Raw genomic sequence first — 12326 nt, 5'->3', positions numbered from 1 at the left:
CCCAATACTCTATACAGTCAATATTCAGTCTATGAATCCATCCAAAATCATTTAAGAATTATTCGCAGCAAAAATATTGGTAAATACTAAATAGTAAGATTTAAGAACTTTAACATGTAAACTTAAAATTTCAATCGGATTAAATATAAAGATGTTGTTTTTTTTTTTTTAAGATCCATTTATATAAAGACTGTGTAAATATTTTTACTTCTTCTAATATATATGCTCACATTTATTGTCTACTGAAATTTAATTAAAATAATCAAATATAGTTAATGATACATACATATTACATAGTCAACTCTAGTCAAACTCCACATGATTTGTTTCCATTAATGGTCTTGCAATCTAGGTGATTGGTATATGATTATACGAATATATGTTGATATAATATTTTTTTTTTTTACAACATATGTTGATAGAATTATTTAGCCTATAATTATTAATTTTTCGCAACATTAACTTTTGCATAAAATTTGATATATTCAGTTATACTAATAGTTTTGAGATTCTTTCTGTTTTAAAAAGTTAAGACAAAGGAATGAAAATTTATCTTTTAACCAAAAATAAATTTGATATATTCAGTTATACATTAACTTTGGTTGATTTACGCTCTGATTTTTTTGGCATTGATGTTTTGTTTGCTCATCAACACATTTTACACGTCATTTTGATCAAAGATAGTAGTATACAGTGTGGCCAGACGAGGAAAAGTGTTTTGAATAAAAGAGTGTTGTGTATCTACATATCAAATTGGTGCGTCCGTGGCGGAGGACCGAGGAACATTTTTTTTTTTACGGGGGTGCAATTTGTTTTCTCAAACGGTTAAAATGTTTTAAAAATAATATTAGTGCAAAAGGGTGGAGTCGAACTCAGGTTAAGGTCAGTCAACTAAATAGGGACAAACCAACATTGCTGCTACAGATACTTAACTGATGATATATGTACAAAACTATCTTTATTTCTATTTTGACCTCCCTGCCTCCTACGTAGGGAGGTGTCCGCCACGTGACGGGATCGAAGGACGAGACAATTCAGAAACCACAAAAGTCTCGCATAGATCGGCGGTATCAGAAGCTTCGGGTGGTGATCGACGAATTATGGAGGTGGAAGGTCAAATCGGACCAATTAGATGAAGTGCAGTGGCTGTTGGACGAGAGAGTTTTACGACGGAAAAGGATTTGGAGAAATTGGCTAGTCAGTCAGGGGCTTCACACACGTTCTAATGGTTTGCCTAGAGCCAGCGCAATTCTGTTCTCAGGTACATATAATAACTCAAACCTGGAACATCGAATTAGAGATTCCTCACTAGGGTTAGGTTTATCGGGGAATGACCGAATGATTTTGGAGAATCGTGAAAAGTTTGGTCCAGAGACTGCGTTTGAAGGGTGAAAATCAACATACAGTATAGAGTGCCACAGACAAATTCAGCTGGAAGTAAAGATTCAAAGCGTTGAAGATTCTAGTCCGGTGACAACACTGGTTTGTGCCATAGGATCGATTGATTGTCTCCAACTTTGGGCACAGACACATTTGAAGATTAATTTGGTGCTTAATTTCAACTACGGTGAAGGAATCAGTTGAGGACTGAGGAATCTTGTCGGGTGTAGATAGAGACTTAAGTGTGTAAAGACTTAGCTTTTCAGTTAGAAAGCTAGAGGAATCAAAAAAATCGTGAATTCTTTTAGACTTAAGCTTAGCATCAGTTCGTGGCTTCTCCCGTCTTCGAAATTTCTCATCTTTCAGGTCGTGGCTCTCTTGTTGCTAAGGTGCGTAACGTTTTCTCAGAACGAGATTGATATATATGTGTATGCTGAAGACTAACTTTGATTTGATTATTTTGTGGGGGGGGGGGGTTATTATTGAAATTTAATTTTGGGTATTTTGTGATCTGTGCAGTTATTTTCTCTAATTTATCCTCTGTTGCTGCTGCTTTCATTTTGGGGGATTTATTTGATCTGGTTTCGAGAACTTCAGTTGGGTTTAAAAGATGTTTGGCTTTGGATGCAAATATGTAGAATTTGGCTTTTAAAAGCAATGTCTGTTGTGCTCATAAACTCTCTTGTCTCAAAAGATCCTTTTGTGTGTTTATAGAGAGCTATGTTGTAGAATTTGGCCACAGTTTAAGGTTCTCTCGTTTAGATGAACTTTTTTTTTTAATTTATTTATCAGTTTTTGACTTTTAAGGCTTTATCTCCGAAAATTTGTCAAAGTTGCGTGCCATGTTACATTGCTGTTGATCGTTGATTTACACTCTGATTTTTGGCAGTGCTGTTTTGTTTTTGCTCATCATGAAGAGAGCATCAACACATTTTAACATGTCACTTTGATCAAAGAGACGAGGAAAAGCATAAGACTTGAAATGGTTTAAGAGGCACCAGAAGGTGATCTTGTTGTGTAATGATCTAGTTTGTGATATCAAGATGGTGATTACATCATCACGATGTCTACTAGTTTTCGTCAGACACATGAGGACCCTCAGTTTGTGGTAGTGTGCTTGAAGCAATCCCATGGTTGTGTGGAAAACAGACACTGATAGTCTTGAATGTGGACTAACTATATCGTCCTTGCAAAACACGTACGCTCACACTTTTTGTAATACAAGGAATCAAAAACCATATTCATCTTCTTTACTCTATTTCTCTCTATCGATCATCACAATCTTCGCCCATCATCATCATCATCATCATCATCATCATCATCATCGAATCAGTGTTCTTTGGGGTGATCAATCACAAATAAACCTGTGCTACCATTCATCTAACTAGATCAGAAATGTTATATAAGATATTTTATTACAATATGTTCATATTAAACAGTGTTTTCACACAAAAGCCTTAACCGAACAAACATAAATAAGAAAAGAAACTAAATGATAATGAAAAAACTAAAACATAAATAAAGAAAAAACTGACTCAAACTAAGAGATACGACCCCTGAATGCGTATGGCCAAATCCTGGTCCGCCATAAAAGAAATGAGTTCCCAACTCATCTCTAGGCAAGTTCTTGACGTCGTAATAAGGAGTATCTGCCTGTGTAAACAACTCAGGGGTCGGCTGGAAACTGCAAGTGTGATCAACCACTTGTATGTTCCTGAAATAGCTCGCGTTTCCAAACCCTTCTTGGGGGAAACGCCCTGAGCCCATCTGCGTCTTCGTGTGTCGTCCGAAGCTCTCTGAGTCAATGATTTCTCCACCCCAATCGATTTTCCCTGCATGATCGCCTAAAGTGGTGAAAAGTTCCCTAGGCCAGTATCCTACCAAGTCGGTGCCTATCCGCAGCCACCAGTTTCCACTTCGGGGATCCTGGAAATGTTTATATTTTCTATTATTAAAAAAAGGTGATAATATAATAATAGAACTTTAATTTATAAAATACATAAAAAATAAAGAAAAAACAACCTTCCAAACCAGAATAGTTATCTCAAACTGGCGACCACCGATGCTAGATACTGGAGAAATAGCACCTCCTAGGACAATCTCGCTGCTGGTTTGAATAAAGCCAGGTTTACGAAGGTTGTACCCTCCGGTTGTAATGTATGCGTCACTCTGTGAAATGTCAATATTTATGTTAGAATGCAAAGGTATATGCATTTTGCTTATAAGAAAACTTATGTGTACATATATTATATTATCTACCAAAAGATGCATGTGTCTTCAGAGAAACAAAAACCTTATAAACCAACCAATAAGATTTTATTATGTCGTTTTTACTTTAAATACTGAGTAAACTTATATTATATTTTGGATTTTAATTAAGAGACAAAAAAAAAATCAAATACAAGTATGGATTGATTTTGAATCTTATTTATCTATTTCTAACATAGTTGGAAAATAAACTGAATACTTATTATAAATATATATATATATATATATTGAATGAAAGGTCTTTGCAAACTAAAATCTGTGTTATTAAGAAAAAACAAGATGAGTTATAATAACTGTACTAGATTAGGACCCGTACTAGAGCACGGGTTGAAATTCCTTTTATTTATATTATAATTTTATAATAAAATACGATTCTGAAGATCATGATTAATGCTAGATTAGGACCTTAGAAACTTTTAAAATCAATCATATAAATAATATTTTATTCTAAAATTATAATATAAATAAAAGGAATTTCAACCCGTGCTCTAGCACGGTCCTAATCTAGCATTAAGGTTTAATTTTTAATTTCTGAATACGATCCCCAAGATCACGATTAATCTTGTTAAATTAGCGAGATTTGATTACTTTTTATGATTGAGAGTATATTTTTATCTCTTTAATAACTTTTTTTATTGATGTGGTTTATCAATAAAATCTGTGGAAAATAAATTGGTAATATTGTGATTCTAGATATTTGGAACCATATACGTGATCTTCCGAAATAAAATTTGGAATATCCATGAACTATCAATTTAGAATAACCCGTTTAAGATTTTCTGTTACAATTAAGGTTTTATTTGTTACAATTAATATATGGATTAATTTATAATATATGTATAACCTATTTGTAATCATTTATTAAAATTATAAAGTCTACCAAAATAATGTTGTGTACTTCCGTTTTATTATAAAGGAGATACCGTAGTTGATTCTATAGTAAATCCAGGCGATTTAAAAATCTATATATTGTTAATCATCTTGTTTTCTTGCAGTGCTCCATTGACTTATATTGTTTATAGCACTATTATGAATAAGTTTGAAAATTTAACTTAATACTAATTAATAGATTGTAGTAATAATAAAATAAGGTGATTTATGTTTGAAAATGTGAATTAAATTAGGTACAAAGAAAAGCACACGTACCGTCCAATAGATGAACAATCTTGGCTTGTTGTCGTTGTATAAATCTTCGCACACCTAAATAATTAAAAAATAAAAATTATTTATTGTATTAGTCAAATTTATATAATTAAATTGACGGATTAGGAAAGGAATAACAAATTTCAAACAAAAAGCATAGTATTTCACACCTGCCAGCCGAATTCAATAGTGTTGAGATCTTCTGTCTCGTAGCTTCCCGAACTTATCCAAACTTGGGAAAGACTAAACTCGGTACGCTTTTCAACAGCAGGTTCCCACACGTTGATTGTAGCTATGGTCCCATACAGTCTCTGTTGGTCATCCGTAGACACCTCTCCATACTACTCTCTATGTATCATAATAGATGATGTTTTAAGATTTTTACATGAATCAAGAAAAACATTTATTATTTAACAATAAGTGTATTATTTATTTCTAATAATATATTTTTATAATTATTAACCAATAATATTTCATCAAACTCTTAAATTTTCATTTAATGATTCTTAAACTTTGCAATTTCTTAGCATTAATTGATAAAAGTATATAGAAAATCATCTATTCTGATACAAAATAAAATCCTACAACATCATCTATTCTGATATAGAGGGAGTATTTATTTAAAACAAAAAATACCACAGTTAATATAAAGTTATAAATTACTAATTTCTAAAACATTTACTATTACTATTGTTTTATAATATTTGTAAACTAAATAAACTTCTAATCATGATGTTTGACAAAAGAAACAAAACAAACATTGATCTTAATTCCAAAATTCAATAAGAAAAAAAATTCAGACCCGGCCCAGTTAAATATATCGAAAGACCTTAAGGCCAGAAACAGAATCATTTTGTAATAGTTTCGTTTGACCATAATAAACTATAAAAGAAAAAAGTATGGACTAAAACGTATATTAATTTTTTTTGAATTGACACAGTTTTAAAACGTGTAACTAGTACAGTAAAATATATAATAGGATTAACCGTTTTATTTACCTGGTGTTCAGGGGGACTACGGTTAACCGTGCCCATTTCAGGTTTTGCCCGATGATCCAAAGCGGTTTCGTTTTGCATTGGTATAGTACCTACGGGGCACTTCACTTTGCTGATGTGTGCCTCATATGTTGTCCATTCAGTTTTTGTTCCAGTTCCAATCGCTCTAGGAATCTCTGACAGCGACTTCTGTAACAAAAAAAAATTAAAAAAATTTAGTAACACGAAATTAAATTATAAATGATAATCAACACATACTACAACAAATAAAATAAAATTTCTAAAAACGTAATAAACTAAACCTGTAATGTGTGATTTATTAGAAGAGGAAGGGAAAAAGCTGGTTGGTCATGTATGCCGATGCAATAATAGACCTCATCTGAAGCCTGTCAAAATTAAATTTCAAAAATATATAACATATTAGTATATTTTTATCACAAAAAAAAATCAGCAAAAGAAGAAGATATATACAACTATTATCAGGTATGATATATCAATTTTCGTGTGAAATAAAAACTAGTAAAAGAAATGTTTCACGTAACTATTTTATTTCGCTTTTTTCTTCTTCAGATTAATGCAACAACGATGGAATGTCTAAGAATATATTGATATTACGATATTCTCCATATCATCATTCGGGTACCCTTTCGGGTTTCGGGTCGGGTATTTTGGGTTTTCGGGTTTTCGGGTTTAGAAATATAAGACCCATTCGGATATTTTTAGATTTCGGGTCGGGTTCGGATACACCCATCGGGTTTAAGTATTTTCGGGTTTCATCCAAAGTCTCAAATTATATTTCGGGTTCGGATCGGATTTGTAATTTTTTAATCCAAACTAAAGTAAAAGATCCCTAAATCAATCCAAATTCATTAAAAATGATTATAATCATAAATAAATAAAAAATCAAAGTTATCAAACCAAATTGAATTCATTAAAAGAAAAGGACAATTCTAAATAACAAAATATCAAATTCACAAGCCAATAATTTTTGACTTCTTAAAACATCAAATTCAAAGTTAAAACTATATAATCTATCTAAATTAACATATGAAAATTGACATAATTAAAAATGAAAACTAATTTATCTAGTAAGTTGTAATAGTGATTATAAAATTATTTGCAAAACTTAAAAATTAACTCAACCTATTGTTAAATATATATAACTTTGGATAGTTTCGGGTATTTGTTCGGGTGTTCAGATATACCCAATCGGGTTTGGATACTCATTTCATTTATAAAAAGCATCCAATTGAATATTTTTAAAGTTTGGATTCGGATCAGGTATTTTTATTCGGGTTCGGGTTAAATTTTCGGATTCGGATATTTTGCCCAGCCCTAATGTTAGTTTTCATATTGAATATTACTGGGCCTGTTGAATTGAAATGTTTGCAATTAGTGGGCCTTCCCATTTGGGCTTTAGAAAATATTTAGCCGACAAAAAGAAAAAAAATATTACTGGGCATGTATGTACGTAGCTTAGACTGACTCTCACTCTCTAGTACTTATACCTAATTAATAAAATATTAATACAGGATATACACCTAAGATCTCTAGATACGTGGTCTGAGAGCAACCCTAAAAAAGAACCCTAAATTTTCTGTTTGCGCTTTGATCTTTAAATTTGAAAGGATTGTTATGAGCTTTTACCTGCGTCTGCGTGTAGATGATGAGCTTCAGAAGGATGATTCTAAGAATCATCCACGCAATGTCGCCTCCCTTCATTCTTTGGATTCTGATCTGAAAGAGAGGAAGAAGAAGATTACGATCGAGAATTAAGAGATTTTGAGGAAGAAAAGATCCTTTAGCAGCCAAAAAAAAAGACAATAATAATGTGGTACGAAACTTACATTTGCTTCACGAGACGGGTGAACAGAGAAAACAAAAAAAGTTAGCTTTTTGATACGAACGAATCGAATCAGAAGCCGAAAAGATGAGAAATTTAGTGACTACATAAACCATATTTGCAGAAAAAACCACAGAACAAGTTGATTCAGATCTCTCTAGACTCTAGTCGAATGATTAAAGATTACTTTTTTTTTGAGGAAGAAGATCGAGTGTCCGATCCACCTCCTTCTGTTTACCGTATAACAAAAAAAAAAAAAAAGAAGAAGAGTGTTCCGTTCTTATCTCTCTTCTCTCTCTCTTTTTCCATTTTAGGGCGCGAGATTCCCTAGTTTAAGCAAAAAAAGACTACACCGTTTAGGGCAAAAAGATAGACATGTATGTATAGGTTCAAGTAGAGATAATTTTAAATATTTTTTCGTTCTGAGGAAAACTATGGCCATGAATGGCTGCTGGTTTTTTATTGGTTTTTAGATTTTGGATTTTGGATTTTGGATTTTGGATTTTGATTTTTTAAGTTTTTGATTTTTGCCGTAGATTTTAGTTTTGCAAAATCTTGAATGGTAACTTAATTAGTTTTTGATTTTTATGTATAATAATTATTTTAAAAATAGTAAAATAAAGATTATAAATGTGGAAACCCACAAAATGTGGTTTTTAGATTTTATGAAGGAAATTCAAAAATCCTCCAAAAACTGGTTTTCTTAAATTTTAGGAAATCTATTTTTTCATAATCGTGAATGGCTTCAAAAGTGGATTTTGTAGAATCTAAAGCCAAAAACCGCTGCAAAATCAGGTGCCATTCAAGGCCTATGTAACGTCTATTTACAAAATAAACGAAAGTAACAAATCATCTACAGATCTACTTGAAAATCAACAAATCATTTCTTGGTTGTGTAGTTATAATTCCCTGTCATTGAGTTTTTTTTTTCCTCAGTTGCCGAAACAAGAAATCCATGCGAAGAAGACCTGAAACAGTGTGGGATCACATTATGGACAAAATAAAGAATGGTTTTTGAATATCGTGACATTCATATCATAATTCTACGAAATACGACAAACTGAAAGTCTTGGCATATTCGAAAATAGAAAGAAACGCGTCTCTCTCTCTATTCACTGATTTTTGGCCATTTAAATGGGGACTATGGACTAAAGAGCTTTTAGTTATATGGGACACAGTAGAAAATTTGTACTTAATTAGCCACCAAAATACATTAATATCTTAGGATCCTCAATTTTACAAATATTACATTGTTAAGAATGATACATACTTATATGTATGTACCTCTTAATTAAGTGTAGTATTTACTAATATACATCACCTTACGGATCTAGCTACCCATCAAAATCCAATGATGTATATATATAATGTATTTTCAAAATCCAATAATGTATAGGTGACTAGGTTGGAGAAGTCTATTTAATATTGAGAGTATAAAGGGCAGATTTTATACCGATCTATTTGTATTGCTTGATGTCTAGCTTCATGATCTGCAATAATGTTACTTTTTTATTTTGCAAATATTTTCATTTATTTTTTCAGAAATATTATTGTTATCTTCCGCAACATAAAATCACAAACTACATTTGATCCACGTAAGAGATAAACTAAAGATTTTTTTTTTTTTTTGCAATTCTTAATCTAAATTTGGTCCACGTTGTAATTAATCATGTTCACTTAACTAAATACTAACATTTGATCTACAACATAAACTTAAACTTAAAATAAAGATAATTATAGATATTTTCTTTATGACAAAAGTGAATACTAAGACATCTACATCCCTCATCTTTGAGAAAAAATGTCTTTAAATTAAAAAAGTTATAAATGAAAAAAAAAAATATTATTTAAATGAGTTTGGTGTCTTGAAATTTAAGACATCATCTCTTATTTTATTTTTTTATTTTAATTTGGAGACATCATACTCTAAAGATAAGGAATGGAGATACTCTAATACAGTGACAATGTAAAAGGGTATGCAAGTATGCAAATTAATTTGCTGTATTAAAAAAATTACACTCGTTTTGAGCTGGTTTGACTTAAGATTTTTAATCAACAGAGGACGCAAAAGAAGAGAACAAAATGAATGATTAGCTTGGGTTTTATCACAATTTCTCTCTTCTTCTCTTGTAAAGTACAACTCGAGTTAGTTTGACAAAAAAAAAAAAAGACCATTTATTGATAATCAGTGTTCGCAGAGCGAAGAAGACCATTTATTGATAATCAGTGTTTTCTTTAAGAAAAATGGTATGGCCCATTTATTGGGTTTTTTCTTTTTGGATAAAAAAACTTGTGGGCATATGTTTAATGGATATTTATAGAATTAGACATTTTGTGGACTGAATTTTTAAAACAGAACTAGGTACTAACCTGCGGTAAACCGCGGGCATAATTTTTTATATATGTAAATTTATAATCACTTATTTTTTATTATATAATATTATATATATATATATATATTTTGGAGACATTTATAAAATAAATCTTGAAGGTGGCACTTATTTACAGGCATGCCATTAGTATTAAATAATTAATTTAATAAATAAATTAGTTCTACTTATATTTGATTTTTTTTATAGAAACTAAGTGTTTTAAAAGGTAACAAACATAATTGTAAATGTATACAGATTTTATTTCTTTATTTTATAAGGAAGTGAGTGAAGAAGTATTGTTTTTTAAAAATTTGAAAAACTGATTTGATAAAAAGTGACTTTTAATCTCACATACTATATTTTACTTTCACGGGTTTCGTATGATGAGATTTTACGGATTAAAAATCTTTGAACATGTTGCGTGATCCGCCTAGCATGGCGGGTTTGGACTAAAACTATTAGTTTATTTCATATACTATAGATTTGTAGTCATAGTTTGGAAAATTAAGTTATATATTATTTAGTATATGAACTACAAAATATTACACATACTACAACACATTCTTAATATTCCAAAAAAAAAATTGTATAGACATAAAAATATAACTAACATACCATATAGGCATATACCTCTGTTTAGTTATAGAAAACAAAACTAAGTGTTTTAAATTTTTATATTCTATCTTATAACAAATTTAATGTAATTTGGTTATAAACTGTAAAAATCGTAAGAAGAAGAAAAAACATTCTAGACAAAATTATAAATGAATTAGATAAAATTTAATTAATTGGAAATTTGAAAACTAAATAAATTAAAAATTATAATTTAAAATATATTAATTTATAATTTATTCATGCGATGTACCGCGGGTGAAAACCTAGTTTGTAAATTTTAACACTTTTTAAGGTTAGTTTCTTTTTTGTACTTCTCAATTAATATAGTAGGATACTTTTGTCCATACTTGCGTGTTTAGGCTGAAGAAGGGAATATATATTTTACCCTTGTCATTATTGAGTTTTATTCCAGTTCTGAATCTTTAAATAAACTAAAGTAAGATCGGATCCGCGCTACAGCGCGGAAGAATATTTATGGATATATAAGACTCATAACAAGTTAGAATATGTTACATTTTTATTTTGCTATAATACGGTTGATTATGGTAAACTTTATATTTTTGTAAAGAATTTGGATAAAATAGTAATATTAAATAAAAAGGAGAATATAATAAATAGTAATATAATGAGTTTTGATATAACAAAAAGAAATAAAACTGAAAAAAATTGAGCACCACGAAGAATATTTGCGGATACTATGATCCATAACAGATTGAAGAGTCTCATATTCTTGTAAACTATATATTTTTCCATAATAATCTGGGAAAAAAATAATAGAGATAGTTAATTAATACTTCCTCTGTTTAACAATGTGTCATTTTATAAATTTTGTTGAGAATTTGTTACTAATGCCCTTTCTTTGATACCCCTTTTTAATAATACCCCTTTGATGATCATTTTTAATTATACCCTTCCATTATTTTTTAAAGACATTTTTGCCCTTGTTTTATAATTATACCTTCCTTCGCCGTCGACCTTCTTCGTCTTCGTCTTCGTCTTCCTCTCTTCTTCTCCGGAGACATCTCTCCTTCTCCGGTCGGATCTCTCCTCCGCCGTTATCATTGTTTCTCCCATCGTCTTCGTCTTCGTCTCTTCTTCTCCCATCGTATTGAGCAATTGAATTTTTAGGTCTTATAAAGCAAATCTCTCCTCCGCCGTTATAAATTGAAATTTTTTAGGTCTTTTTCTCCCATCGTGTAAGCTTGTTTCTGTATTTTTGTTTTGATTTCAATTTCAATTTTGTGTTAGCTATTAGATTGTTGTTTCGATTTCAAATTTGATGTCAGAATTTTTTTAGGTCTTAGCACTTGCTCTTTTAGATCTGTTCGTGATAATAATGTCCTTTATTAGATCTTTGTACATCTACTGTTATTCTTTGATATAGTTGTTCGGATCTCTCTTCTTTTAATGTAGTTTTATTGGTTTGTTTTCTCAGGTTTTGTTTGGGTGTACAAATGATTGAATTGTATTCAGTATGTGGTTTGTGGAAGTTGAACAACAACATTCATTGGGAATTTGAGATTGATAATGAAAGGGGAGCTTATTTGATTAACATTGATGAGAATACTAGATTTAGTGAGTTGGTAAAAATTCTATTAGAAGATTTTGACATTGATATTCAGGCACAATGTTTAAAGCTAAGTTATTCATTGCCTGCTAAGTCTTCTACTATAGGTAGTATTCCTATCTTTATTAGAAATGACAGGCAGC

The 12326-nt window shown here is 30.6% G+C and overlaps 1 protein-coding gene and 1 long non-coding RNA gene across 3 annotated transcripts; one reads left to right on the top strand and one right to left on the bottom strand.

Moving 5' to 3' along the window:
* The first annotated feature begins 961 nt into the window (after window positions 1–961).
* LOC104786223 (uncharacterized) lies at window positions 962–2655 on the top strand. The gene is made up of 2 exons (XR_767461.3): window positions 962–1769; window positions 2270–2655. It is a non-coding gene; the product is annotated as an uncharacterized LOC104786223 (long non-coding RNA).
* Window positions 2656–2761: 106 nt separating this feature from the next.
* LOC104784377 (protein neprosin-like) lies at window positions 2762–7911 on the bottom strand. 2 transcript variants are annotated; one of them, XR_015598525.1, is made up of 8 exons: window positions 7634–7911; window positions 7434–7523; window positions 6089–6172; window positions 5790–5975; window positions 4962–5139; window positions 4795–4848; window positions 3403–3549; window positions 2762–3306 (listed from the first exon to the last, which is right to left on the bottom strand). XR_015598525.1 is itself a non-coding variant. In XM_087513373.1 (7 exons), exons 3-7 carry the CDS (start codon window positions 5865–5867, stop codon window positions 2869–2871), a joined length of 888 nt encoding a protein of 295 aa, XP_087369499.1. In that variant the 5' UTR covers window positions 5868–5975; window positions 6089–6165; window positions 7434–7523; the 3' UTR covers window positions 2762–2868. The 2 variants fall into 2 exon arrangements, 1 of the variants encoding a protein (XP_087369499.1); XM_087513373.1 differs by lacking the exon at window positions 7634–7911 and having other exon boundaries at window positions 4962–5132; window positions 6089–6165.
* Between the last annotated feature and the right edge of the window lie 4415 nt (window positions 7912–12326).

Source organism: Camelina sativa, chromosome 5, assembly GCF_030686135.1.
Source record: "Camelina sativa cultivar CO46 ecotype springtype chromosome 5, ASM3068613v1".
In the NCBI taxonomy this organism is placed as follows: Eukaryota; Viridiplantae; Streptophyta; class Magnoliopsida; order Brassicales; family Brassicaceae; genus Camelina; species Camelina sativa.
The sequence above is the reverse complement of the archived record's forward strand: the minus strand, read 5'-3'. Positions and strand labels throughout refer to the sequence as shown.

Excerpts from the sequence above, each read along its gene's own strand:
- LOC104784377 (XM_087513373.1), bottom strand. The coding sequence starts at position 5,867 with ATGCAAAACGAAACCGCTTTGGATCATCGGGCAAAACCTGAAATGGGC. Across the intron at positions 4,849-4,961 it reads CTATTGAATTCGGCTGGCAG|GTGTGCGAAGATTTATACAA; the intron begins GTGTGAAATACT and ends TTAATTATTTAG. Across the intron at positions 3,307-3,402 it reads TAACTATTCTGGTTTGGAAG|GATCCCCGAAGTGGAAACTG; the intron begins GTTGTTTTTTCT and ends AAACATTTCCAG.